This window comes from Euleptes europaea, chromosome 11 (assembly GCF_029931775.1).
Source record: "Euleptes europaea isolate rEulEur1 chromosome 11, rEulEur1.hap1, whole genome shotgun sequence".
Classification (NCBI taxonomy): Eukaryota; Metazoa; Chordata; class Lepidosauria; order Squamata; family Sphaerodactylidae; genus Euleptes; species Euleptes europaea.
The window spans coordinates 80102511-80129239 of NC_079322.1; the positions used below are offsets into that span (position 1 = coordinate 80102511).

At 47.4% G+C, this 26729-nt stretch overlaps 1 protein-coding gene across 1 annotated transcript in view; it reads right to left on the reverse strand.

Annotated features, from left to right (window-relative positions):
• SUSD2 (sushi domain containing 2) overlaps window positions 1-26729 on the reverse strand; it is a 65651-nt gene that overhangs the window by 23562 nt on the left and 15360 nt on the right. Inside the window, exons 2-11 of the mRNA XM_056857196.1 lie at window positions 25704-25811; window positions 18545-18749; window positions 18035-18186; window positions 17248-17415; window positions 9811-9982; window positions 8498-8699; window positions 4702-4787; window positions 3970-4238; window positions 3467-3607; window positions 492-650 (exon numbers count right to left, since the gene is read on the reverse strand). Coding sequence (XP_056713174.1) covers window positions 492-650; window positions 3467-3607; window positions 3970-4238; window positions 4702-4787; window positions 8498-8699; window positions 9811-9982; window positions 17248-17415; window positions 18035-18186; window positions 18545-18749; window positions 25704-25811 — 1662 coding nt within the window. The remainder of the gene's footprint in view (window positions 1-491; window positions 651-3466; window positions 3608-3969; window positions 4239-4701; window positions 4788-8497; window positions 8700-9810; window positions 9983-17247; window positions 17416-18034; window positions 18187-18544; window positions 18750-25703; window positions 25812-26729) is intronic.

Below are 26729 nucleotides of genomic sequence, written 5' to 3' on the forward strand. Positions count from 1 at the left end.
CATATCCACTGAACCAAGGCTACCAGCCGTTCTGAACTGGTCAAAGGCTCCTTTCTTCAGGGTACCTATTCATGGCAAGGTTTTCAAACAATTTTCATAATTTTAACATGTTTCATGCTGTAAACCACCTTGAGCGGGTTCTTTGGGAAGGCAGCATATCAATGCGCCACATAAGTAAATTACCACTGAACTCCGGCAGCCACTGGATGTTAGCAGCCTCAGATTTGACCAACTTTGCTATTAGTATATAGATGATGTTTGGTTGCTTTTCTCCAAGGGACAGTTTTTACCCATGATTATTCAGAGAGTTTATGTGGTGGTCCAAGAGGGCTTTGATGTGGTGCCTTCTACACCCCCGGCCCAGCCTCTTTCCTCTAGCCCCACAGGTAGTCCTGCTAGACTTAAATTTCTTTACCCATTTTGTGTTGCTGTTCTTTTACTCCTACGGCTTTTGCTTATTTATTGTTGCTGCAGCCTTTCAGCTGCCCTACCTTTCAGATCCATCCACGTTTGTTCAGAGAAGTTGAGAGCCCGGTGATTCAACAGCACCTCCAACCTGCTAGAATGTTCCGGCATTCGCATCTCAACCACATCGGAGTTGTTTTCCTGCATAGCAACAGCAGAGAAGCCGGTCACCTGGGCCTCAGTTCCTACAAGACATTCACAAAAATCAATGTAGCGCACAATTTTCTCAATTTCTAAACTGGTGTAAAACAAGGTACTGAAACAGCAACAAAATCATATTAAATATTATATACACAACAAAATGAAATACTAAAAGCCAAATTCATTGAAAACCAGTGCCACCTCAATGCGGAGGTGTTTGCTGCCTTTCCTTAAGGTGCTCCCACCCACCCAAGACCTTCCTCTTGGCTGCAGAACCGCCTCTGTTTGGGTCACATCCTTCAAACAACTGGGAGTTCCCCTGACCATTACTATAATCTAGCCTGCATTTAACCAGTTTGCTAACCAGCCTATCATGCTTTTCTAAAATTAAAATATACCTACAGAATCCACATGATCCGCTAAGCTAGCAATTAAAAAGAGAGAGAGCCAAGATCGATCTGGCAGGAATCCTTGGTGGCTTCTAGGAATCCCTGCATTCTTTTGAAGATGCCTGAAGTCAGTCTTTCTGCCGTAATACATTTTATCCTGGCCTTTGTCCATGGATTTCAGGACGCTTCAGCCTATCCTCATAAGGGGAGGTGCCCCAACCACCCAATCATCTTGGCTGCCTTCTTCTGTACTGTTTCCACCTCTACAGTGTCCTTTTTGAGATACGATTACCAAAACTGCTCACAGTATTCCAAATGAGGCCAGACCAAAGATCTATACCAGGGAATTACAATATTGGCTGTTTTATTTTCAGTCCCTTTCCTAACATCCCCCAACCCAGAGTTTGCCTTTTTCACCTCTGCAGCAGACTGGGTTGACTCTTTAACTGAGCTACCTGCCACGACGCTGAGATCGTTTCCCCTCTCAGTCTCAGAAAGTTCAGACCTCATGATGAGCCTGTATCTGAAGGTGGCATTTTCATCCCAATGTTCATCACCTGACACTTACCAAAATTGAACTTCATCTGCCACATTGTTACCCGCTCACCCGATCTGTGGAGATCCTCCTGGATCTTTTCACAGTTACTGCCTTTTGATCTCTAAGCTCTGCATACCTGTCTCAATAAACCAACTCTTTAGGACTTTTGTCTCTGGTTGTGGATATTGGATTTTGGTACAAACAAGTGCTTACAGTTTGCAAACTTGGCCACTCACCCCTACTTCCAGATCATTTATGAACAAATCAAATAGCACTGCCCCTAGTATTAATCCTTGTGGGTACCCTACTGCCTATTTTCCTCCATTGTGAGAACTGTCCATTTATTCCTACTCTTTGCTTTTTGTCATTTAACGGATTTTTAATGAAGACGAATAAGAATTGTTTTTTTTATATGCCGACTTTCTCTACCACTTAAGGAAGAATCAAACCAGCTTACAATCACCTTCCCCATCTCTCCTCACAACAGACGCCCTGTGAGAGAGTTCGGAGAGAACTGTGACTGGCCCAAGGTCACCCAGCTGGCTTCATGTGGAGGAGTGGGAAATCAAACCCTGTTCACCAGATTAGCTGCCGCCGCTCATGTGGAGGAGTGGGGAATCAAACCCGGTTCTCCAGATTAGAGTCCACTGTTCCAAACCATCGCTCTGAACCACTACACCACCCATCCCCTTATCCCATGACTGCCAAGTCTGCTTAGGAGTTTTTGATGAGGTACTGTTGGAAGGAATGGACTGTGCAATGTCGCTTAATGCTAGCACCGGCCTTGGATCTACTAGGGAGGGCAGAAGAGAGTTAGTTAATATAGGGGTAGATAGGACCTTTTTTCCCCCTTTTAACCACTCCCACTGCTGTCCCTTTGTTACCCAGAATGCTACTCTTAGGGGTTTCCTCTCCCTTCCAGTTCCTTCCCTCTCCTTCCCTTTTGTCCACCATGAGGCCTGGACATGTGCTCTACAATCTCTCTCCATCTTACCGTAGTTAGTTAGTTAGAAGCCTTTACTCTTGTCTTTCCTGTCCAGTATGGAGTTCACCTACAATAAAGAACTTCTATTTCTTTTCTAAAGTTATAAGCCTGAGTGTGAACTTATTCCTCAAGCAGCCAAACTATAGACTTCTGCTGTGCACAGACTCAGCTCTGCTTTCAGGTTATGTAGCCCAGACAAACAAAAAGGGTTAATCTGCTAGCTGAGTGGATAACAAAAAGGAGTGCTGCTGAAGTAGGAGGAAAAGTTCCTAAGTACAATAAGGCTTAGAACAGGTTAGAAAGGCAGAAACGAGCAATGGCTATGTCTGTAGATGCACCAACTCACGATGCTGAAACCAGGAAACTATGCTATATGGCGAATGTGCTTGGAGATTGCATTCTGGAAAGATGGACTAATGGATGTGATTACCAAAGCACCCCCTGCTCCTGATGCTGAAGGATGAGATGCATGGCTTCAAAAGGATGCAGATGCCCAAAGCCTCATTTCCAGGTCTGTGCCTGATACTTATCTAATGCGTTTGGTGGGAGTAACAACTGCAAAAGAAATGTGGGAAAATCTAAAGGCTATGCACCAGCGTTCAGGGTGGCCAATCCTTCTTGCCTTAAAACGCAAGCTACTCACACTTCGTTACCAAGAAGGACAGGACTTTGATTTGCATGTGAATCAGCTCACTAGTCTCTTGAATGAGCTTCAGGATGCAGGAGAAACTATCTCAGAGAGAGATCGTTACATTTACTAGGGATTTGACTCTTGTGTGTTTCCCTTTAAGCTTCCTTTTAACTATTCCCCTCATTTTTGTGAAGCTCTTTCTTTTGAAATCAGTTTAGAAGTAGCTTTCAAAAATTGATAAGAGCTTCTTAGTTCCTTCCTGCTTTTGAAACCTTAAAGCAAGCAGACTATGACACTGGCAGCCGCTCCAGCCTTACCATTCAGTGACACTTGGCGGGTTCTTCCTTGCACTCTCAGGGAAGTTAGGTCGGATTCCAACAGTGTGTATTCACCAAGGCCTTTGAATGTGAAATTTGCGCCATCAAATGTGATAAAGTGAGGGTCTCCAAACGCTGAAGCTGTTAAAGGCAAGTGCAGAATGTTAATGACAAGTCTGTGATGCAGCAAACAAGCAAATGGAGGCTTAACAAAGAAAACAGCTGTCTTGCCTTATTTTCAGTGGTGGGATGGAAGTCATTTTTCATTGTAAAATATTTGCTTTAAAAACGGTTACATGTTGAAAGTGTCATTAATGCATTAATTAAGCTACCCCTGTTAAAAACTGCACAACCAGATACACACTGCCCAAGCTGGGAGTCCACAGGAGCAAGCTGGGGAAATGCCTGACAGTTCTGGTACCAACAGAGTCGGGCCCACTTTGAAGCACCGGCTTCCTCTGCATTCTGGAAAGGAGCCATTGAAGGCGGGGAGGAGGACGTGCCTGCTCGAGGGGGGCGATACCGCTTGCAGCCGCTGGAGGGGCGGTGATTGAAGTAGGAAGAGCAGTTGTCAGACCACAAGCAGCAGTAGTAGAAGCTGAGGACGTCATAGATCCAATGGGAAAAGCCGGGGATGCGGGGGGGCTTTTTATAAGGAGGAGCCCCCCAGTCATGTCCACGATCAGGTGTGCTTCCCCCGTGGGAGTCTCCAGTGAGGACCTGCACTCCGGCGGTGTCATAGCAGCATTGCTGTCCGGAAGCGTAGCTTGGGCTAGTTAACAAAAGAACATAAGAAAGGCCCTGAAGCTACTGGTTTCACACCGTCAGTCAGACCCAGGCCCATCAAGTCCATCAGTCTGTTCTCACAGTGGCCAACTAGGTGCCTCTGGGAAGCCCACAAGCAAGGCGACTGCAGCAGCACCATCCTGCCTGTGCTCCACAGCACCTAATATAATAGGCCTGCTCCTCTGATCCCCTCTTAAAGCCTTCCAAAGTTGGGAGCCATCACCACATCTTGGGGCAGGGAGTTCCATAATTTAACTATGCGTTGTGTGAAAAAAATACTTCCTTTTATCTGTTTTGTTGGGGGGGAGAGAGAGAGAGAGAGAGAATGGAAAGGAAGGCCTGGCTGAACGGCTGTGCTGGACTGGCTTCAGCACTCACAGTTCTTCTCAGAGAGAATCCCGGGTTTCAGGCACGAGCCCTTGAGCCCTGTGTGGAAGACAACGCCTTACCTGGCCTGAACGCCCCTCACGCAGTGCACTGCTCCTGGGTGGTAAGTGCACACGCTCCCTTTTTCCAGGTCACAGCCGTAATCCGTCTGCAAAGGAGAGAGGTGGCGCTGGTCAGCGGTAGAGTCAGACCTCCGGTGATGCCCCCCCCCCCCCGCCGTCAGCTTCAGCACTGCAGTGGTCTGCATGGCCTCATCACACAGCAGAGTCCTGCCTTACCCCAGGTGGTTTCTGAGGATGGGAAAGTCTTCCCGGCAATTTTGCTCTTGGGGAGCAGCAAACTGTCTCTGCAGCTGGCTGCTTAAAAACAGACGGAGGAGCTGAGCTGAGCTGAGCTGAGGTAGTTGTGAGTTCCCTGCATTGTGCAGGGGGTTGGACTAGATGACCCTGGTGGTCCCTTCTGACTCTATGATTCTATGATTCTCCCCAGAGGGCTGGCTGCTGGGGTCTGGCAGGCTGGAGGGACTCTGAGGCTCTGAGTGCTGGGCTTGAATAGATGCTTATCTCTAGGCTTGCTTGGGGGAGGTAGAAGAAGGGCCTGGTGTGTGTGTGTGGGGGGGGGGGCTCAGCTGTGTAGCCTTTCCCATTAAACTCAGCTGTGTAGCCTTTCCCGTTAAGATCCTGTTACAACAACACCATCCTCCAAGCAGGATCCTGGAAGGACATTGCCTGGACTTTGGGCGGGACGGATAATCACTACTGACCACCTGACCATCCTCTACAGTGTTAGGCCTTGAAGCTACTGGTTTCACACCGTCAGTCTGCAAATACCAGGGGAGAAGCGTGTGCTCCCTCCTGAGCTCCTTGGAGGAAGGGCGTGATCAAAGGGTACTGCCCTTGTAATATAAGGCCAGCTCCCAACACACAGGGTCCCAAGAGGCCAAGCCTTGGGTGGAGATTACAAATACCAGGTGCCATTCTGCCAGCATCTAGACCCCTTGTGCTTTCAAGTCAAAGGACACCTTGCAGCGCATGCGTGTGTGGGGTGGTGGTGTAAGAGAGAGAGAGAATGACTTGGCAGGCAGCAAGCGTGGGGCTGTGCTTGTTGTATTGCACTAGGACCAGCCTCTCTAACCTACCTCACAGGGTTGGTGTGAGGATAAAAGTGGCAATGGGAAGCCACATACTCTGCCCTGAGCCTACTTGGCATGAGCAAAAAAAGGTGGTAAACGTAGTTCAAACAGGAGATATCTAGAAGTAGTGTGCCGTGTCCACTCATGCCCTTGGCCCAGTCCTCAGAAAGGCTCCACCTGATGAGGATGGCTCTTCCACACTACAGAATGCCTTTAAACACTGAGCGAAATCTGTTCCTTTCCTCACCCTTAGAGACAATATGGAATTAGGGTGCTCAAAAACTGTCCCTGGGGGATTAATCTGCGCTGGTGCCAAAAGAGGGTTCAGAGGCCTGGCTGCTGTATGGGTTGCCAACTCTGGGTTGGGAAATTCCTGGAGGTTTGGGAAGGGGCCTCAGTGGAGGGATACAATGCCATAGACTCCACCCTCCTAAGCAGCCATTTCCTCCAGGGGAACTGATCTCTGTCACCTGGAGAACAGTTTGTTTATTTATGTTCATATTTCTAACCCACCCTCCTCGGCCAATGCTGGGCTCAGGGTGGGTGACACTATTAAAACACGTATAACAATACAACTTTAAAAGCATTTAAAACCATAGCACCATTCCTAAATATTAAAAGATGGTCGCCACACAGTAGTGCCCACTGCAGCAAGAACGCTGAACAAGACAAAACTTTGGAAGGCCTAACGCACTAAGCATAAACAACGTTTAAACAAACATCTTATCTTTGTCTGATCGTACTCTATGGTCCTGGAAATGATTTGAAAGTGCCATACGCTTAGGGGGCTACCGCATTATGTATTCCCAGCAATGTATTAAGAGTTTGAAACTGTTATAAAAAATACTGTTCACACTTTGTTTGGTCCCTTTAGCTGTGAAGACGTCTTCCAACCATTTTTTAGCCGTGGAATCCCAAAACCCTTTTAAAGCGATGTTTTTTATAACATTTTCAAACTCTTGATACATCGCTGGGAATACATAATGCGGTAGCCCCCTAAAACCGATCATGCTCCTGCCTCTCTCAGGGGAAGGGGGAAGGGCGGAATGGTTTTTTTACAGCAACAATACAATGCTGGAATCCTGGCTCTTTGCACCAAGCAGCCCTTTTCCTTGCGCAGGGCGGCAGTCACCAGGAGATCGGCTTAAAAGGGGGGGAATTAAGAGTGGGGAGGGGGGAAACTTGTCGCACTTCCATGAAGTCATGGATTATGCGACTCTCCCCAAGGAGAAACGCAGAGCGGCAGAATTACAATACAGCGAGGGAAAAGTCAAGATGTGGAGGGGAAATTTGAAAGGGCAGCCAAACCGTGCAGTTTGAGCAAGGCGATAATGTGTAGTAGGTAAAAGGTGCGTTAAGGCTCCCAGTTGGCTATTCCCCCCCCCCAATAACAGCAGTTGTATAAAGAAAAAAGGGGGGGGAAGAGGAGTGAGGCCAGCTTTAATATCACCTGCAGCTGTCCTCAGTCGTAGGCCTGGTGGAAAAGCTCTGTCTTATAGGCCCTGGGGAACTCTGCAGATGCCACCAGACAGAGCCTTCCACCAGGCAGCCACCCACTCTTGGGACCGGGGACCACCTACAGATTGTTGTCAGCAGAGTGCAATGCTCTTCGGGGGGTGTACCAGGAGAGGCGATCCCAAAGATACGAGGATCCCAGACCGTGTAAGGCTTTAAAGGTCAAAACCAGCACCTTAAACCTGATCCAATGCTCCAGCTGGAGCCAGTGCAGTTGACAGAGTACCGGCTCTCGGCGGTCTCAGAGCGAGGCCCCAGTAAGGAGCCTCACTGCCACATTCTGTACCAGCTGCATTTCCGCTGGTTTCAGTCTCTGACCTGGAAGTGTTCAAGAAACCTCTGCCACCTCTAAAGAAGATTTTGTGACATCCACTAAGCCCCCGGGAGACTCCAGTTCTGTGATTTCAATTCCAGGTGTGCATTTTGGCCCTGAAAGCAGTGGGGGAGAGGAGGAATAACCAGGTTGCATTTCAGTGCGTTGCAGAAGGTAAGGAGTGATGTGACGTACTGGTTAGAGTGTCGAACTAGACCTGGGATTCTCCAGCTCCCCTGCCTGGAAAAAGACATGTTCCAGGATAATGCCCCTCTTTTTGTGTCTGCCCAGGTTGAAAGTAGCTCTGGAGACTGTTTCCCCAGGCAATACTGAAGTCCTTGGGCCCAGATTTCTCCCCCACCAAGTAGCTGCTTCTTGGAGACAAATTCACACTTCTGGAATTCCCAGCACAGAACTGCAACATCCCGTGGAGTCTGGGCCTCCGCCAAGATTTTTGTCTATTGCTAGGGTTGCCAAGTGCCTGGTGGCGGCAGGTAAAATTTCGGCAATCCACCGGGCTGCCTGCCTACCAGCTGAGGGCCGGCCGGCAAGCACGCGGGCATGCAGCGCACGCATCACTTCCAGGTTTACCCAGAAGCGACGTGGACGCTCTGGCAACCTTGGCTAAAACTCTATGGAAACCATAGAGTTTAGGCTGAGATCGCTAGAGCGTCCACATTGTTTCCGGGTAAACCCAGAAGTGATGCAGGTGCGTCGCACAAGGTGCTCATGCGTGCCATGACAGGCGCGCGCGTGCATCGTGCACCTCGACCACAGCCCAGCAAAGCTCCTTCCGGTGGAGCTACAGGTCCTGGCAAGCCTATCTATTGCTGAAGTCACTAACAGCATGTAAGGTGGACGCAGAGGAAAGGGAGCATGGATCTTATCAGCAACCTACATGAAACCGACCCGTGTCTGCCCTGGCCTGTGCCAAAGTGCAGGGGCAGTCAAGAATCTCTGTCAGGAAACTGGGCAGGCCCTTTTCTTTGGCATCCCAGGCGTGACACTTGGCAGTTGCCCATGCAGCCGAATCTTCCCTGAAGGCGTCTTCCAGGTGCCAAGCCAAGGCATGCTCTGGGCTCCAGATGGCTGCCACATGGCTGAGGGTGGAGGATCAGAACAAAGACAGAAATTGTTTATTTTGATGCACAAAATGTATACCCTGCCTTTCTGCCCTCATAAGGACTGCCAAGGCAGCTAACAAATTAAAAACATGCATAATAAAATCACATCTTAAAAACCATTAAAACCAACAAACATCATTAAAGCAACTAAAACCAGTCCTAAAATACATTTAAAAAACAACAAACAATTAAAACAGGAAGGAAGGATTATTGAGGGAATGCCAGATGGGAAAAAAGCTTTCACCCACTGTCAGAAGATGCCAACAGAAGGGGGCAGACAAATCTCCTTGGGGAGAGAGTTCCAGAGCTTTGGTGCAATGACCGAGAAGGCCCTCTCCCAGGTTGCCACCTACCTAGTCTCAGAAGGTAGGGGTTCCTGAAGGAGGGCCGCTGAAGATGACTGTAACAGTTGGGCTTAGCCAGTCCTTCTGGTATGCTGCTCTCAGACCACATAGGGCTTTAAGGGTCAAGATCAGCACACTGAATTGTGCCTAGAAAGAGACTGGAAGCCAGTGTGGGTGGGCCAAGACTGGAGTGGGGGGAGGACTTGGAGGTGGACCACCACATCTTCTGCAACACCAGAAGCCATTTCTACAGTATAAGGTTGCATCAAGAGGTGCGCCATCTTTATGACCTGGAATGCTGAGCCCCGGCATGGCTGCCTCAGTGGTCCCGTCTCAGACTAAGCCAGGAATTGCAGCAAACCCAGAGAGGAGGGGCAAGCAGTTGTTGGAAGCAACAGGAAATGAGGAGAAGTGGGCTGCAACTTCAGGGAAGATGGGTGAAGACAGATTGGTCGATATGTTTCTTAACCCAGAACCCATGGGCAGTGAGCTGATCCCTGCGTAAGCAGCTGGATTCACTTCCTACCCGGGCAATAGAGAGCTGATGGCAGGGGTGGGTCAGGGGAAAGGGAAAGTAGCTTTTCCGTGTACCAAAGGCAGGGAATGGCCAGTAAAAACGAGCCATTTGAGTCTTTTCTCTTCTGAGCTCTTTCAGGATGCCGCACATTGGCTCTCCTGTGGCAGAAGGACACAGACCACCGTGCGGGGGGGGGGGGGGGCACCACAGAGCACTCATCACTCACCTCTGTCCTTCCAAAGAGCCATTGGAAGTTATTCTCAGTGCCCCCAGTTCCCAGGCACTGTAGCGAGCAGAAGGGGCAGGCAGGAAAGTGAACGCGCCCACGTTGGGAAAGTTTTTCCCCAGAGTGTACAGATACTTCCACTCAGCAGCCCAGTTTTCAGAGTAAGGCTCTCCTGTTTATGGAAGGGGAAAATAGCCAGCTCAGGCCAAAGAAGATCTGCATGGAGTTCAGTTGGAGAACCGCTAATTGCTATTGCATTTCCTTGCTGGATGAGGCAAGGGTGTATCTAGTCTAGCATTTCTAACAGAAGCCACATAGATTCTCTACCTTCCAGCCCTAGAAGTTCAAAAGCAGTGCAAGAAGGCACCTATTTATTTAAATTATTTACAGTCCAGCTTTCTCATTTGGACTCAAGTCAATACAATCAACAGATGGGACATTTTACATACAGTGCAACAGGATTAGGGTTGTAGAACCAACCAGAACTCTAACAACAGGACTGAAGCAAAGGGTAAGTGTTAACATGCCACATTAAATCATGCAAAATTCTATAGCAGGATCCTAGTTTCAACAAGCTATACACAGTAGTATATGCCCCAGTCCCTAATAATTTTTCCAAATAACTAAGTATATCGTTTAGTACAGAGCAAGACTATTGCCTATGTACAAAAGCCCTCTTTAATAATTCGGTTTTGTATAGTTCATGGAAAGCCAGGAGAGCGGGAGCTTTCCTGACCTCCTCAGGCAGACCGTTCCACAAGGTGGGGGCCACAACAGAGAAGGTCACGTGCACGCGCAGTTGCTGATTTCACCCATTTGCAGGTTGGCACCTGCCGAAGCCCCTGCGCCAATGAGCGAAGCTGTCGTGGCAGAGCATAGGAGGAGAGACAGCCTCACCGATAGGAGGGACCGAGGACATGAAGGTCTTTGTATGCGATAGTTAATCCCTTAAATTGAGCCCAGTAACTGATGGGCTGCCAGTGAAGAGCCTGCAGAATGGGAGTAATAAGTAGGGTTGCCTGGTCCCTCTTCACCACCGGCGGGAGGTTTTTGGGGTGGAGCCTGAGGAAGGCGTGGTTTGTGTCTGTGTTTATGTATTCTGTTTACTGGGGTTATTTTTTACGAATATAATCCAATGTATTGTTTTGTATCGATGGCCGGGTATATTGTGTATTCTGTTCTGATTTTGAGGGGAGACCCATGCACAGGTCATTGTAGTAGTCTAGTCTCAATGTTCCTGTGGCCTGGATCCAGGTGGCCAGATCAGCCGTACCAAGGTAAGGGGCCATTTTTCGGGCTATGCTGAGTAGGAAGAAAGCCTTTTTTGCAACTACATTAACTGGATTCTCTGCTCAGCCCTCTCACCACTCTGCCTCACCCTAATAAGAGAGGGAGGCGGATGATTTCTGCAACAAATTCTGTTACATGCTGTAGTATCGTGAATGCAGGACAAAGCAGAAACTCGCCCCCCTAGAGGTTTCTTGTATACATTACAACACACACTTAGCTTATAGGTGAGTACAAGTTGTCATCCCCCCCCCCCGCCCCCTGCCAGCTGTACAGCCATCACCCCAAAGCAGAAGCCTTCGGCATTCGCCTCAGTGTCAAGTTTGCTCAAACTTCTTGTGAAAGAATTAGGGAGGCAGAGCAGCAAATGCCTATTATTAACTTTCTAAATAGTGTGGACACCAGCCAGCTAAATGCTAACAAACAAAAATAATAAAACTAAAAGGTAATAAAGCTAAAAATAAAGGAAAATAGAGGAAAATAAAACATTCCGCCAAGCAGAGCACCACCACAATGCTGTTCTCAGCTCATCTGGAACCGGAAATCTCCTCTGACTGGCTGCTCCAGAAATAATGTGGGGTCCCATATCACCCCAAGGCTCTTAACAGAGTCACCAAGGGCTAGGTGAGCTCCATCAGCACAATGTCCTTCAAGCCCCCCCCCCTCCCAACCAGAGTTGCCCATGTCTTTTCAGGGTTTAGTGTCAATCTCACCTCACCTCTCCTATCGTTTGTCTATCTGAAGAAATACCACACACTCCAGAATTGCCCCTCCAAGTTCATTGTAACTTGGTCTACATTACAGGGCTGTTACGAGGAAGCAATGGACATGTCTCAGGGCTAGTTGGTACACCAGGGGAAAGAAGCTCTAGCATGACTGTCTTTACAGGCACATAAGAAAGACTAGCTCACACCCTGCTAGAGCCCCACCTTGGAATACAGAGACGGAGTGACCAAAGGGTAGAGAGTGTTGCAACGTGGACAAAACAGGTTATGTTGTGGTTCCTGGGAGGGGCCAGGAATTAGGCAAGTGCTTCACCCACCCACTTTCTGTTTCTCCTCAGCTGAGGCCTGGCAGAATGAGAGAAGGCCAAGACCGAGCGCGCTCCATCAATTAGTTATTACCCTCAAGTTTAAAAAAAGACGGAGAGTTTTGTAATACAAAGACAGAAATGATGCTCTCTGAAATAGAAAGTATCCCTTCCCTTTGAACAGGAAGAGAAAGGTGAACCATGGGGGTTGGGGGGAAGGTTGTACATTCCTTGACCAAGAGGAAAGCTGTGCAGCTTTTGAACTCCCTGTGGTCAGAGATGGGCCAGTTTCTCCACCGCCTGCACCACCTGCTATGCAGAGCTCCCCTGCCTCTGCACGCCCAGGTCCCATGGAAGCCTCCAGCTGTCGTGGTTCACAGCCTCTGAGAGACCCCCTTCCCCATAAATCTGTTGGATCTCCTCTTTAAAGCCCTCTCAGCTAGTTCCCATCACCACATCTCCTGCACATGAATTCCACAAAGATAATTCACAGTGGGTAGCCGTGTTAGTCTGTCTGCAGTAGTAGAAAAGGGCAAGAGTCCAGTAGCACCTTACAGACTAACAAAAATATTTTCTGGTAGGGTATGAGCTTTCGTGAGCCATAGCTCAGTTCTTCAGATTCGGTATCTGAAGAAGTGAGCTGTGGCTCACGAAAGCTCATACCCTACTATGAATTCCATGAGTTTATTATGTATTGGGTGGGGAAAGCAGTATGTCGTTCTGCCTTTCTGGCATCCACTGCCCATCAATTCCACTTGGTGACTGAAAATTCCAGTACCAGGAGAGGCAGGAATTTCTCTCTCTCCAGCTTCTCCACACCAGTCAAAATGTGATAGACCACTTTTGAACAAGAGAAGGCGCACAAACAGGGCAACCAACTGCAGCTTGGCCTCAGAGGTGGGGAAATGCATGTGATCATGCCTGGCACATGTAGCAGCTGGCAGGGGCTGGGAGACCTGTGAGAGACCCCAGAGGGCTAGGAGGGCCTTCTGGCTGATGGAATACATGTCAGGGCAGGGTAGGTTGCCAGCCTCCAGGTGGTGGCTGGAGATCTCCCTCTATTACAACTGTTCTCCTGGCGACAGAGATCAGTTCCCCTGGAGAAAATGGCCGCTTTGGCAATTGGACTCTATGGCATTAAAGTCCCTCCCCTCCTCAGGCTCCACCCCCCAAAACCTCCAGGTATTTCACAACCTGGGACTGGCAAACCTGGGGCAGGCTCAGCACCTTGCAGAGGTCCTGGAGCCACAACCCTTTTCAGGTGCAACTTCTCAACTGTGGGCTCTCAACATGCCGGTTGTGGTTTCCGGCCACCCAAACAGGCATGGCAGGCAGCAGGTGGAGAGCATGTAGCCTCCTAGGCCAGGGGCACAGGAGTGGTGTGGGTTGTGCCTGCCCTGCAGGGGTGGAGTAAGACACCAGATCAGGAGAGAGACACCACCCATGAGCTGCACATTGCCCCCTCCGCAAGCCACAGCGGGCCCCTGGTGTGTCCTGTGTGGCTTACCAGACACCCTACCCCTCTAGCCAAGCCCCCTCTGCTTTCCTTTGCCTCTCTCCCTCTCTTACCCTCTTCTGCCCCCCCCAAGCCCTATGCATGGGGGCAGGGGGGACACACACACTCCCATGTGACCATCACCGGCTGCTTTGACCATGAAACTGTTGCTGCCTTCTGACATCGGGGCAGTGTGGGACAGTGGTGGCACTGGCCTAGGGACCAGCAGCAGCCTGTTCTACACCAACTCCCCTCCCCTGCCCATGGCAGCCTCCTGCCTCCCTGTGACACCTGTTATGCAGTCTGCAGCTCCACTGCCTGAGCCAGGCCTCCATGGTCTGGACAGGGCCACCCCCACCACCGAAGGGTGTGCCAACTCTGCCGGATGCCACAGCGTCACTCCCTTGGGTGTAGGCCTGTGCATATCGATAAACCTGAACCGAATATAAAGCCAAATTTAGCCATTTTGGTAAATTTCTAGTTCAGGTTTACCGAATGCACAAACCTGGGGAGAAAGCTGAAGCCGAATAGGCAATTCCGGAAAAAGTCGAATAATTATTAGGCTTTTTCAGGTCCTGGGGGGCATTTTTCGAGGCAGAGCCCCCAAATTCACAGTGTAGCTTGAAGGAACTCTCCTTGCACAATCCCTGAAGTTTGGTGAAGTTTGGGTCAGGGGTTTTGATTTTATGGGGTCCGGAATGGGTCGCCCCCCCTCCATAGAGACCCATTCCGGACCCCATAAAATCAGACCCCCTAACCCAAGGTATGCTGTGAATTTGGGGGGCTCTACCTTGAAATATTCCCCCCAGGAGAATTTTAAAAATACTTACATTTTAGACTTGTAAGTAATGGCCACCGTCTGCTTCCTCCCTCAAGACACTAAGGTGTTTTATGCATGGTTGCTTATGTTGGGTATTAAATAGCGAGCTTTGTTACATGTCAGACAGTTAAGGGGTTAATATTGTAACTGACCAAGTGGTCAGTTTAGGTGGCCATTGCGGCCGTGCCCAAGGGTCACGTATACAACTATTTTGCATGTTTAACTGCTTTCGATTTCTTTGTTAGAAGAGAAAGCAGTTGCACACTTTTGCTTCCACTGCTAACCAGGCAGGATGATGAGAGGCTCTCCTTTCGCTAAGGATGCCTACTCATAAGTAAGCTTAGTGCCTTGTTAAAGGTTTTGGCAAGTATAGGAAACATAGAATGTAGACAGAATTATTTGTTTTGTATCCCAGTGACTTTTTCCCTACCCTGAGTTAGAGTAAAGATTGTTTAACACAAAGACAAATGCTTTGTGTCTTTTGTGCGTGTGTGTGATCTCAATTCTCTATAGTTCAAGAGGAACGATCCAATCCCTCTGAATTGGTAGCAGAAAGTTAAGTATCGGGGATCCCTTTACAGGAATTGGGCCCCGATCCCCTAATAGCTTAACCCTCCTTTATTCCCTGTTTCAGCCAGGATCAAATTTTTGGGAATGCACATTACCTCATTCCTTGGAAGCTCAACGCTGCTTCAACACAAAACGAACCCGGCTTTTCCCATTCCTCTTCTGGACTGAGTCAAACCGTTCTTCCTGGCTCATTCCAGAGCCACAGAGCGAGCATACACCTTTCTTGGGTTGAGCCTCGCCCCACCCTTTTCCAAACCCTTCTTCAAGGCAGCCAAACAGGGGAAGCACAGAAGATTCTCTCACAGCCAATCACGAAACAGTGTGTAAAGAGGCAGGGATTCAAGTGCTTCCTGCTTCCTGCTACCTCGGAGCTCTTTCTGAGCAAACGAAAGGCTTTTAAAAAATGAGGCTTGGATCCCCCCCCCTTCTTTCAGATTGCTCCTTTTTTATTTTTTTGTTCTTAAAAAGCTTTTATGCAGCAGTTGGGTCTGGGGGGGAAGGAAGTCTTCTCTCTGGATGACTTGCAAAGTCAGCCAATTACAGAGCAGCATTTTAAGGGGTGGGACATGATTTGAACTTGGGAGACTGCTTTTCTGTATTCATGCCTCCATTAGCACACAGTTTCGTCCCTGATCAATCCAGCCAATGCAAACAGTTTTCCCCAACCCTGGTTACTTTGATCCTGGCTGAAACGGAATAAAGGAGGTTAAAGCGACCATGCATAAATGACCTAATTTTCCCATGGTTAATTGCAGGGTTACAATCAATCATGGGAAATTGAGTTTTCCCACTACTCTTAAAAAAGGAAGGAAGCAGCCATAACAAATGTGCCAGGAAAACCCAAAAATAAGCCGAATGCCCATATTTACTGGTATGGGTATTTGGCTTATTTCAGGTTTCCCGAAAAAAATCGGGCCCAATAAACCCAAACCCGAAATTTACTGAATTTTTTTTTTTTGCACAACCCTACTTGGGTGCCATTGGAGGACCCCAAAGGCTACCTGGCGGTATGGACATCACTGTACACGGGGTCGAGGACTCTCCCTGGCCACCCAATTGGAAGCCGGTGGAGGAAAAGCTGCTATATCAGCGCATGGTGGACACAGGCAACCTCGAAGGGCAGCAGGGCAAACTCGTGGAGAGAGAGCTTTTGGCACACAGCAGCAGACAGGCTTTCTTTGCTGGGTCATGAAGACTGTTTGGAAGGCATCAAGTGGTAGAATGATCCACTGGGCCATGCCAAGAAGCAGGTCTGATGGCCCGTGGCATGCCCTGCGAGCAGGCATCGGTGGAGGTGCACGGGGCTCCAGGGGTTGAGGGGGGGGTTGTGTACTTGCCTGCCTGCCTGCTTTTGTGGGACTGCCCCATGGCTTGCCTCCCAGGATGGGCTCGATGCTATGGACAGCCTGAGTCTCTCCTTGCCCCCTCGCCTCTGCTGCGGGAGACTCATGGGGCCAGGGACTCCAGCACGGTCTCTGTGTTCCAGGCCCCACTGGCACTGGATCACAGCCTTCCACAGCACCCGCGGAAGGCCCTTTGGGTTCCATCCACCAACTCTGCAGTTCCACTGGCGTTTCTCCTCTGGTGCCACCCTCAGCCTTAGGATGGGGCTGGAAGTAAGGTGAGGTAAAGAAGGAAATGTGTGTGCCTGCCTTTCTCCTCATCACACAAGGGGCACTGCAAGACTCGCCATTTTGTTTTTAGACGTTTCTCTAACGATCCTTAGCCTGGGGTTTGCCTTTTCACCACTGCTGAATTGATGTTTTCCTTGAGTCTCCACCCCAACGTCCCTCTCCTAGGCAGTCATTATCATCGGACCAATTCGGCTGCTTACAACAGCTTTCTAGTCAATCACTGCCAGTTCAGTTCCCAATAATGTATGTGTGCAGTTAACAATTTGTGCCCCAAACTGACAGGCACGGAACCTCCTTGGCTCTTTTGCTGCCCGTTCACCCAGCCTGGAGAGATCTCTACAGAGCTATTCACAGTCCACCTGGGAATCATTTGGTGTAGTCCACATCACCGCCTACCTCACCACTGTGGCCCGGACTCCAGAAGTTTTATGAACAAATTAAACAGCAGCACCCAACAGAGGCACGTTTACGTCCTTTCATTGTGAATGCTTATTCCTGCCTGGTCTCCTGTTCTTTTAAAAACTACTTACAGCTTCAATAGCAAGTAGGTGTTCTTTGTTATGGCTTCCTTGTTGCACACATAGCTGTGGTGCAGATTTACCTGTTTCCCGATACCCCCAGAGCTCTATGTTGACATGGCTGACTCGGAGTGTCCAGTTGTTCCACGTCATCGTCAGGCTTCCCCCGGTCCCAGGAGTGCCGTAGTACTGCCAGTGAGTTTCATTCACCAAGGTGCTTTTTTCTGAAGCTGCAACTTTGCTGTGGTGATCTGCATTATCAAACAGAGCTGCCACCGTCATCTCCTACTCATGGGTTGATACTCAGAATGGCGTACAAAGGAGCAGTTTTGGCAGAGGGGAATGTCGGGAGCCCAGACCTCTTCAACAGCCAAGCTCCCAACACCTCACTCTCATGAGCAGTTGGGGGGGGGAGAGAAGGGGAGCTTCCTTGTGTGCTTAGATGGGACTGCCTTCCCCATCCCCAACCCATGGAAGGAAACCCACAGGTCATACTAGCATGGTAGTCTGGTGTGCCCCAAATTATTGTCATTCATTTTTTTCCTTCTTTCACTGTCTTCAGGATAATTCTTATTTCACCCTTTGAGGAAGGAAATGAAGCAGCCAAGAGAATAGGATGGGTACTTCGAAACATAGAGCTGGAAGGGACCCCAAGGGTCATCTAGTCCAACCCCCTGCACGATGCAGGAAATTTACAGCTACCCCCCACTGCCCCCTGCAGTGGGGCAAAAAACGTCCAGGATCCCTGGCTAATCTGGCCCGGAGGAAAATTCCTTCCTGACCCCAAAGTGGAAATTGACATAACTCGGCATGATGTGTCCTGGTTCTGCAGAAGAATGTGCATTTAAAAACGAATGGAAAAGAAGTCACCTGAGAACCACATGCTTGAGCGAGGAAACATTTGCCCACCGTCGCTGGAAATCTCCAGGCTCACCATACCAGTCTGATAGAGCAAAGGGGAGATGCAGTGAGCACGTCCATCTTCAGCAACGTAGCCTCTGGTGACAATTTCCTGTGCAAACCTGCCAATGTCAAACACAAAACCCACTGAGGCCAATTGAAATAAGGCAACTGCTTTCACCTGACCAACACCAGGAGGCCTTGGGTTCAAATCCTGCTGTCTCAGCCACTAACTCCCTTGCTAGCCTTCTACACACACACACACACACACACACACACACACACACACACATAAAGAGAATGTAGAAAATATGTTGTGGCAAAGTTTTCCACATGTACTAGAGTTGTCAATTCTAAGCTGAGAAATTCCTGAAGATTTGGGGGTGAAGTTTGAGGACAATGAGGTTTAGGGAAGGGAGGGACCTCAAAGAGGCATCCTAACATGTATTACATGGAACTAAGTGAGTTTTCTCAACTCACCTGCATTTCACATCAGCAGAGATGTCAAAGGTAACATTTAAAATAGTAAAATCTTTTCCACCCAGCAGAGTTCCTGAATAAGGAGAGATACTCAGGCAGAATTCCCAGTAATCAGGGCAGCAAATTCCCAGGGACTCACAGGTTGCTTGACATGAACATTTGGTTAGAGATTTTCCACACTGATTCGAACAAGAGTATTGGGCTCCTGTTTAAAGAATTGAAATTATTAGTAAAAATATTTATAGCCTACATTTTAATGTCAAACCATATACAGTATGATTTCCAACATATCTTAAAACTAAAAACAATATTGAGAAATCAAAACTAAAGGGTGAGTGAGATAAACTCACACCCAAGGCATATCTCTTAATGAAATTAATGATAATAGTATCCAAGTTTTAAAGAACAGGCCAGAAGGGGACAATAGAAACATTCAGGAGGGCTTAAAATAGACCAACAAAATCCCATAGAAGGACAATTAAAAGCTTTAAGTGGGACAGAAATCAGACAAGAAGGTAAACGATGTATAACAACACAAAGGCCCAGGGTAAAAAAAAGTAAGTCTTTGCCTAGTGTTTAAACATTTATCAATTTGGTGCTAGGTGAATTTCTGTTGGGAGGCCCTCCCACCTCACCTTTGTTGACATAAGAACATAAGAAAAGCCATGCTGGATCAGACCCAGGCCTATCAAGTCCAGCAGTCTGTTCACACAGTGGCCAACCAGGAGCCTCTAGGAAGCCCACAAGCAAGATGGCTGCAGCAGCAGCATCCTGCCTGTGTTCCACAGCACCTAAGATAATAGGCATGCTCCTCTGCCCCTGGAGAGAATAGGTATGCATCATGACTAGTATTCATTTTGACTAGTAGCCATGGATAGACCTCTCCTCAATGAACATGTCCACTCCCCTCTTAAAGCGCTCCAAGTTGGCAACCATCACCACATACTGGGGTAGGGAGTTCCACAATTTAACTATGCATTGTGTTAAGAAGTACATCTTTTATCTGTTGTGAATGTCTCACCCTCCAGCTTCAGCAGATGACCCCGCGTTCTAGTATTATGAGAGAGGGAGAAAAGCTTCTCCCTGTCTACTCTCTCCATACCATGCATAATTTTAAAGACCTCTATCATGTCTCCCCTTAACCGCTTTCTTTCCAAGCTAAGCATTTTAACTGCTCCCCATAAGGCAGTTGCTCTAGTCCCCTGATAATTTTGATTGCTCTTTTCTGCACCTTCTCAAGCTCTGCAATATCCTTTTTTAGGTGTAGTGACCAGAACTGTACGCAGTATTCCAAGTGAGGTCTCACCATAGATTTGTAGAAGGGCAGTATGATAGCAGCCATTTTATTCACTATTCCTCGTCTAATTGTGGCCAGCGTGGAATTTTTCACAGCTGCCACACACTGGGTTCACGTCTTCATCAAGTGATCCACTACCACCCCAAGATCCTTTTCTTCGTCTGTCACTGCTAGCACAGATCCCATCAGTGTATGTGTGAAGTTTTGATTTTTTTGCCCCAGTATGCATCAGTTTACACTTGCTCACATTGAATCTCATTTGCCATTATCATTCCCGTTCTTCCAGTTTGAAGAGATCCTTTTGGAGCTCTACACAGTCCGATTTTGTTTTAACCACCCTGAATCATTTGGTGTCATCTGCAAACTTGGCCATCTCGCTGTTCACCCCCAACTCCAGGTCACTGATGAATAGGTTGAAAAGCACCCGTCCCAACCCAGATCCCTGAGGGACCCCACTGCTAACATCCCTCCATTGGGAGAACTGGCCATTGATTCCTACTCTCTGCTTCCTATTTTTCAGCCAGTTCTCAATCCATAACTTGTTCTCTTATCCCATGACTATGAAGTTTGCTTAGCAGTCTTTGGTGGGGGACTTTGTCAAAAAGCCTTTTCGAAATCCAAATTCACAATGTCCACAGGCTCATTCCTGTCCAGATGCTTATTCACACTTTCAAAAATCTCTAAAAGGTTATTGAGACAGGACCTACCGTTACAGAAGCCATGTTGGGTTTTGCTCAGCAGGGCTTGCCCTTCTATATTATCTTTAATAACGCTTTCCATTAATTTACCCGGAACAGATGTTAAGCTAACTAGCCTATAATTTCCTGGGTCCCCCCTGGAACCTTCTTTAAAATGGGAGTTACATTGGCCATTCTCCAGTCCTTCGGTACAGAGGCTGATCTAAGGGACATGTTACATATCCTTGTTAGGAGTTCAGCAATTTCCCATTTGAGTTCTTGAAGAACTCTAGGATGAATACCGTCTGGTCCCTGTGACTTGTTAGTTTGCAGTTTGTCTAGACGTTCTAGGACTTCCTGCCTTGTTACCACCACTATTTGCCCCAGTTCCTCATTCTTCCCTCCCCAAAACCTCTGTTCAGGAGAAGGTAGCTGCCCTATATCTTCAACAGTGAAGACAGATGAGAAGAATTCATGTAGTTTCTCAGCAATTGCTTTATCCTCCCTTAGTGTTCCTTTACTCCCATTGTCATCCAATGGTCCAACTGCTTCCCTAGCTGGTTTCCTACTGCTAATGTGCTTAAAGAATTTCTGTAGTTGGTTTTGATGTGTTTAGAAATATGTCCCTCAAAATATTTTTTGCATCTCTAATTGTTTGCTTGCATTTTCTTTGTGCAAGTTTGTGTTTGCTTTTGTTTGCCTCATTTGGGCAATCCTTCCAGTTTCTGAAGGAAGACTTTTCTCTCTCTCATAGCTTCCTTCACCTTAACCGTTAGCCATGGTGGTGACCTTTTGGACTTATGCCACCTTTCCTGACCTGCAGTATGACAAAGGCACACGGGGCAATGCCTCTGTAGAAGAGCACAACTGGCAGCTGGACACATATAAAACCTGACAGGCCACAGCCACTATGCTGCAGAGTAAGCAAATTGTGTGTGTGGGGGGAAAGCCCCCTTCTTCCTCAGGGTGGTATATTTGCTTGAATTGATTCCCAGTTGGATGTTTGCAGGTGTTTTCTGTTGCCTTTGATATGATGGTATGTTGAAATATATTTCCATCCTAACTGGACCAGTTTCCTCCACCTCTGCCTATGTCTCGGGCTGTTCCACCCTCATACTTGCTTTTCCAGGAAAGCATTCTGTAACTCTTATCCCCTATTTTGAATAAGAACCACCCTGTCTTTGAAGTGAAGGATACACTTCCTTGCTTCTATCTTGCACGCTTCTGGACGTGGTTTTACTCCTTCATGCCCAGGTGAAGGCTGAGGGCAGGTGTTGTCTGCCATTTTTGATGAATATACCAGCTGCCAGAAGACAGAGTCCTGTCTACTGTCTTTCAAACAATCCTGGTTTGCAAGATCAGCATTGGGAAAGCAGTTTACTCCAAAGACAGAAACTTCAGTGGGTACAGGGGAGTATCACCTAGCATAGATGTATTACACCAATTGGAAAATAACACTGGTTACCAGAAGGTTTGGGGAAGAGGAAATGAGGCAAAATAGGGGAAGGGATGCACCCTCTCTGCAAGTTACTTGTGGGTCCCCACTTGTCCAATCTATACTTAAAAAGCAAAACAACAAAGAATCTACCACCTCACAAGGGAGAGTGTTCCAGTGTCAAAAACATCTTGACTGTGAAATCCTTAGGTCCTAATGAAGGGTTCACAATCCAAATGGTTCACTCAGAGGTAGTAAAAATTGTAAGACAACTTTATTGTGTCATGGCCAAAGAATCCTTCCTAACTACAAAATTGCAAAGCATTCTTCTCAGCCCCATCCCTCTGGATACATGTACTTTTACCCCTTTTACATCACTGTTACATTGGCTCCTTTCCCACCACTAACAGGCCATAGCAACGCAATGCATCCAGTCATCTACTGGAACCCACTTTTATAGATAATGGCCTACTAAGCTTGTCTAAAACTGTTTTTTCCATAGATTTATGGCCTTGACTACTGATAAACTGGTGGGCATAGCCAGCTGGAACAGCTTCTAATGTTTCTTGTTATTCTATTAACTCCATGGGTACAAAAGTTCATCCTTTTAGCTTTGCAAGCTAAAAATGGCATCAGTCATGCTAACAGGCAAATTTTCCCTTCAGTTGCTTCTCAGCTCCAGGGGCTCTTGGAAGAGAAGATGTTCCGGACCCATTTCAATCTGGCTTCAGGCTGGGTTTTGGGACAGAGACTGCTCTGGTTGCCTTGGTTGATGACCTCTGTCGATAACTAGACAGGGTACTGCTGCCCTGCTAGTTCTGCTGGTTCTCTCAGTGGCCTTCGATACTATCAGCCATACTATCCTACTGAGCTGCCTGTCAGCATGGTGACGGGGGGGGGGGGCACTGTGCACAGTGGTTCGAGTCCTGTCGGAAGGGCAGTCTTAGAGGGAAGAGCTGAGGGATTCCTGCTGTGCCCCATGGCTGTTGACCTATGGCTGCCACAGGGTTTGATCTTATCCCCCTTGTGAAGTCACTGAAAGAGGATGGGGTTATACTCCCCTTGAAAAACCAGGTTCACTGCTTGGGAGTGCGACTCAATGCTGCAGTCATTTTAGAAAACCAGCTGGCTTCTGTGGTTTGGAGTGTTTTTGCCCACCTTCGGCAGGTGCATCAACTGTGTCTGTTCCTGAAGCTGTTTGGTTTAGCCACAGTGATGCACGGTTTAGTTGCCACCAAACTGGACCATAGCAATGCCCTCTACTTGGGGCTACTCTTGAAGCGTGTTTGGAAGCTGCAGCTAGTGCCGAATGCTGTGGCTAGACTGCTGGTTGGGGCTAGCTGTCAGGAGCATGTTATCCCAACGTTACAGCAATCACACCAGCTACTGATCCACTCCTGAGCCCAATTCAAGGTGTTGGTTTGGACCTTTAAAATCCTACATGACTTGGGACTGAGTTATCTGAAGGACCATCTTCTCCCCTATGTTCCTTCCTGGGAATTATGATCACAATGAGAGGCTCTCCGAACTGTCTCATCAGTCAAAAAAGCTTGACTGATCAGATTGGTCTGTCGTGACTTTTTCCTAACAAATCTATGCTGAGATTTAACAATTACACTGTGGTTCTCCAAATGTTCACAGACCCCTAATAATCTGTTCTAAAATCTTTCCTGGAATGGATGTCAAACTAACCAGCAGATACTTTCCTGGGTCACCTCCCCCCTTTTTAAAAAACAACAGGACCATTAGAGCCGGCGTGGTATAGTGGTTAAAGTGTTGGACTAGGATCTGAGAAACCCAGGTTCGAATCCCCACTCGTGCCATGGAAGCTTATTGGGTGACCTTGGGCCAGTCACACCCTGTCAGCCTCGATCCTGGCAAGTATTTGGATGGGAGTCCTGCAAGGAATACCAGGGTCATGACTTGGAGGCAGGCAAGGGCAAACCACCTCCGAAGGTCTCTTGCCTTGAAAACCCCACCAGGGGTCGTCATAAATCAGGTGTGACTTGACAGCAAAAACAAAAGAAATTAGCCTTTTCCCCAGTCCTCTGGTACCTCCTCTGTTCTTCAAGACATTTGAAAAATTAAAGAGAGGGGTTCTAAGATGACATCCCCCAACTCCTTCAATATCCTTGGATGCAATTCATCAGGCCCCAAGGACTTGTAGGGATTTAAAGCAATCAGGTGTTCCCAACCATAGCCCTACTTATTCTAAATCAAAATTCCTATTGATTTCCTTCACCCTCCCCATTGTAAACTAGTTCCTCTACAGGGGGAAAAAATGAAACAAAATAAGAATTTAAAAGCTCATCCTTTCTGAATTCCCAGTTCTTCTGGGACCTCTTAGCAGATGACTCCTTTAAGCTTACATTTCCGTGTTTATTTTAATTGTATGTTTAAAAGGCCTGCCTGTTCCATGGCATGCTCCATTTACATAGCATGAGGAAACTGATGTCGTGCTGGCACAAGCCTCTGCCGCACCCTGAGAGAACTTGGGCTGGCTTGGCTGTGCCTCTCCTCAAACTGTCAGGAGGAAACCTCTGTTTTCTTTAGCACCCTGCCCCAAGCTCCTCTCAGCTGGGTTTTTAACCTCCATGGAAAGAGAGCAGTGCCTCCCCTGAACCCACGCATTCCAGGAAAACAATATCCTACGTGCTGAGCAGACCCTCCCCTGCCCCCTTTATCAGCAACACTCTTGCCCAATTACAGACTCAAAAATAATTCAGAAAGAACATTTCCATGGGGTAGGAATAAACTCTGTACGATGCAAAAGGGAAATCTTGCTACCATGTCAAGGCTAAAGTGGATTTGTTAGGCTAGAATAGTCTAACAAATCCTAATGGAATAACCTACAAGAAGCCAGTTTCTTTTTTTACAGCCTGCAGCATCTGCCTAATGATGGACCAAAAGATGAAGTTTTGTTTGACCCTGATCTCCTGCTAGAGAAACAGGTGACAATGACAGTGGAAAATGCTTTTTCCAGGCTCCCAATCTGGCCACACTGACCCATGCTTCAGTTAGCTTGCAGCTGAGTTACTATAATATGCTCTACACAGAGTTGCCCTTGAAGACTATTTTGAAACTTCAGCTGGTGCACAATGCAGCGGTCTGCTTGTAATCAGAATCCCGCCATCGAGGCCATGGGTTGAATCCCATCTAAAACATCAATGCATACAAAGACATCCATGTACCCAGGTGTGACTGGCCAACCTCTGCCTGCAGCCTGGAATGTGGCCCCCAAGTTGCTCCTGGGGTGATGGGGGGACCTGCAGGAAGAGTTGCTGTGGGAGGAATAAATAATTGAAAATAACCCCCTCCTTGCATGCACAGATTTTTTCATAGGAGCCAACCTCATGCCTCTCTGATTGAGATCCCTTTACCAGCTGCCGGGTTCAATTCAAGATGCTGGTGCTTACCTGTAAAGCTCCTCTTTGCCTGCCTGGGGTCCACATATTTAAAAGGTTTTAAAGGATATAATGTTTGCTGTACTTGTTCTCTGGTTGTTACCTGCCTTGTCCTGATTGGTCAAAGGGGTGCCAAAACAGAAGAGTCGCAAATGTGCTTGAACCAGCCATCCTTTGCTCTCTTTGAGTGCCATGAAGAGGAGCTGCATAGCTTCAGGATCTACCTACATATTCAAAAAACTTTTTTTTTGCATTTTATCCATCAGAATTGTCCAATGGATTCCTCCTTTATAGGTCAGCCACAAGACACTTCCCTTCAAGGAATGCTATCTAAAATTAAACCCACCTGTTTTCAGTAGGAAGATGCTGCAGAAAACGACAGCATTGATGTGAGCAGGCTTCATATTTTGTTCAGGAAGATTGTGGATTTGTATGCGTCCCTCACGTTGTTTTCCTGAAAAAAAGAATCCTTGCAGAAATGCTTCTTGAAGAAGAGCTCCTTGGACTGCTAGTGCAAAGGTCCTTTTGAAAATGCTGACAAGGGAACAATTTCAGATCAAATTCCTTCGCAATCCCAGGCACGCCTCTTCCTTACCCAAATGACAGCTGATCTGTCCCGTAAAGAGATGATGCAATTGCATTTCACACTTTGGCTGCCCCTGACAGTGGCAGAGAGGGCCCTGTTTTGCTTCCTGAAAGAGGACTTTGCCTTAGGGGCTGGAATCCTTACTCCTTCTGGTAGACACTGGAGATCTATTGCCACATTTTATTTTACATGAACCACAACAAACTACAAAAGTTTACATTAGTTTACCAGTATAATTTGCCAGTGTAATTACAATTAAATGGCAAATAAAATTACATTACATGTAAAAAAAACAAGCTTACTTTTGCAAACAGAGACAAACGTTTAACATTGAACTATTACAGATGTTATTTTTCTCTCAACCAGACTATCTTTGCTGTGCTAATACCACCAAAGCTATTGTCCTCAGATTCCATTGCTGCATTCTTTATTTTAAAAAAAATCAGTATCATTGTTACAGTCAAATGCAAATGACTGGAATCTAGTTGGGTCCTATTTACTAAAAGTCGGATATTTAAAAATGTATTTAAAAGGCCATGATAATGTTAGTGCAGCATAATAGTGATCACAAGATTTCACAGTCAAATTTGTTAAGCTCTATCAATACTTAAAAAACTTCACATTCAATAGCCAGTTTGTGTATTTTTGTGCGCATGAATCTATAAACAACTAATACTACAAAAATCCAGCAAAGCAGCCAGAGAGAATGTTGGGAGGGGACAGAATCTCAATGGTCAGCTAAAGAACAAGGCAAAAAGCACTCTTTGATCTGCATCTTCCACCTGC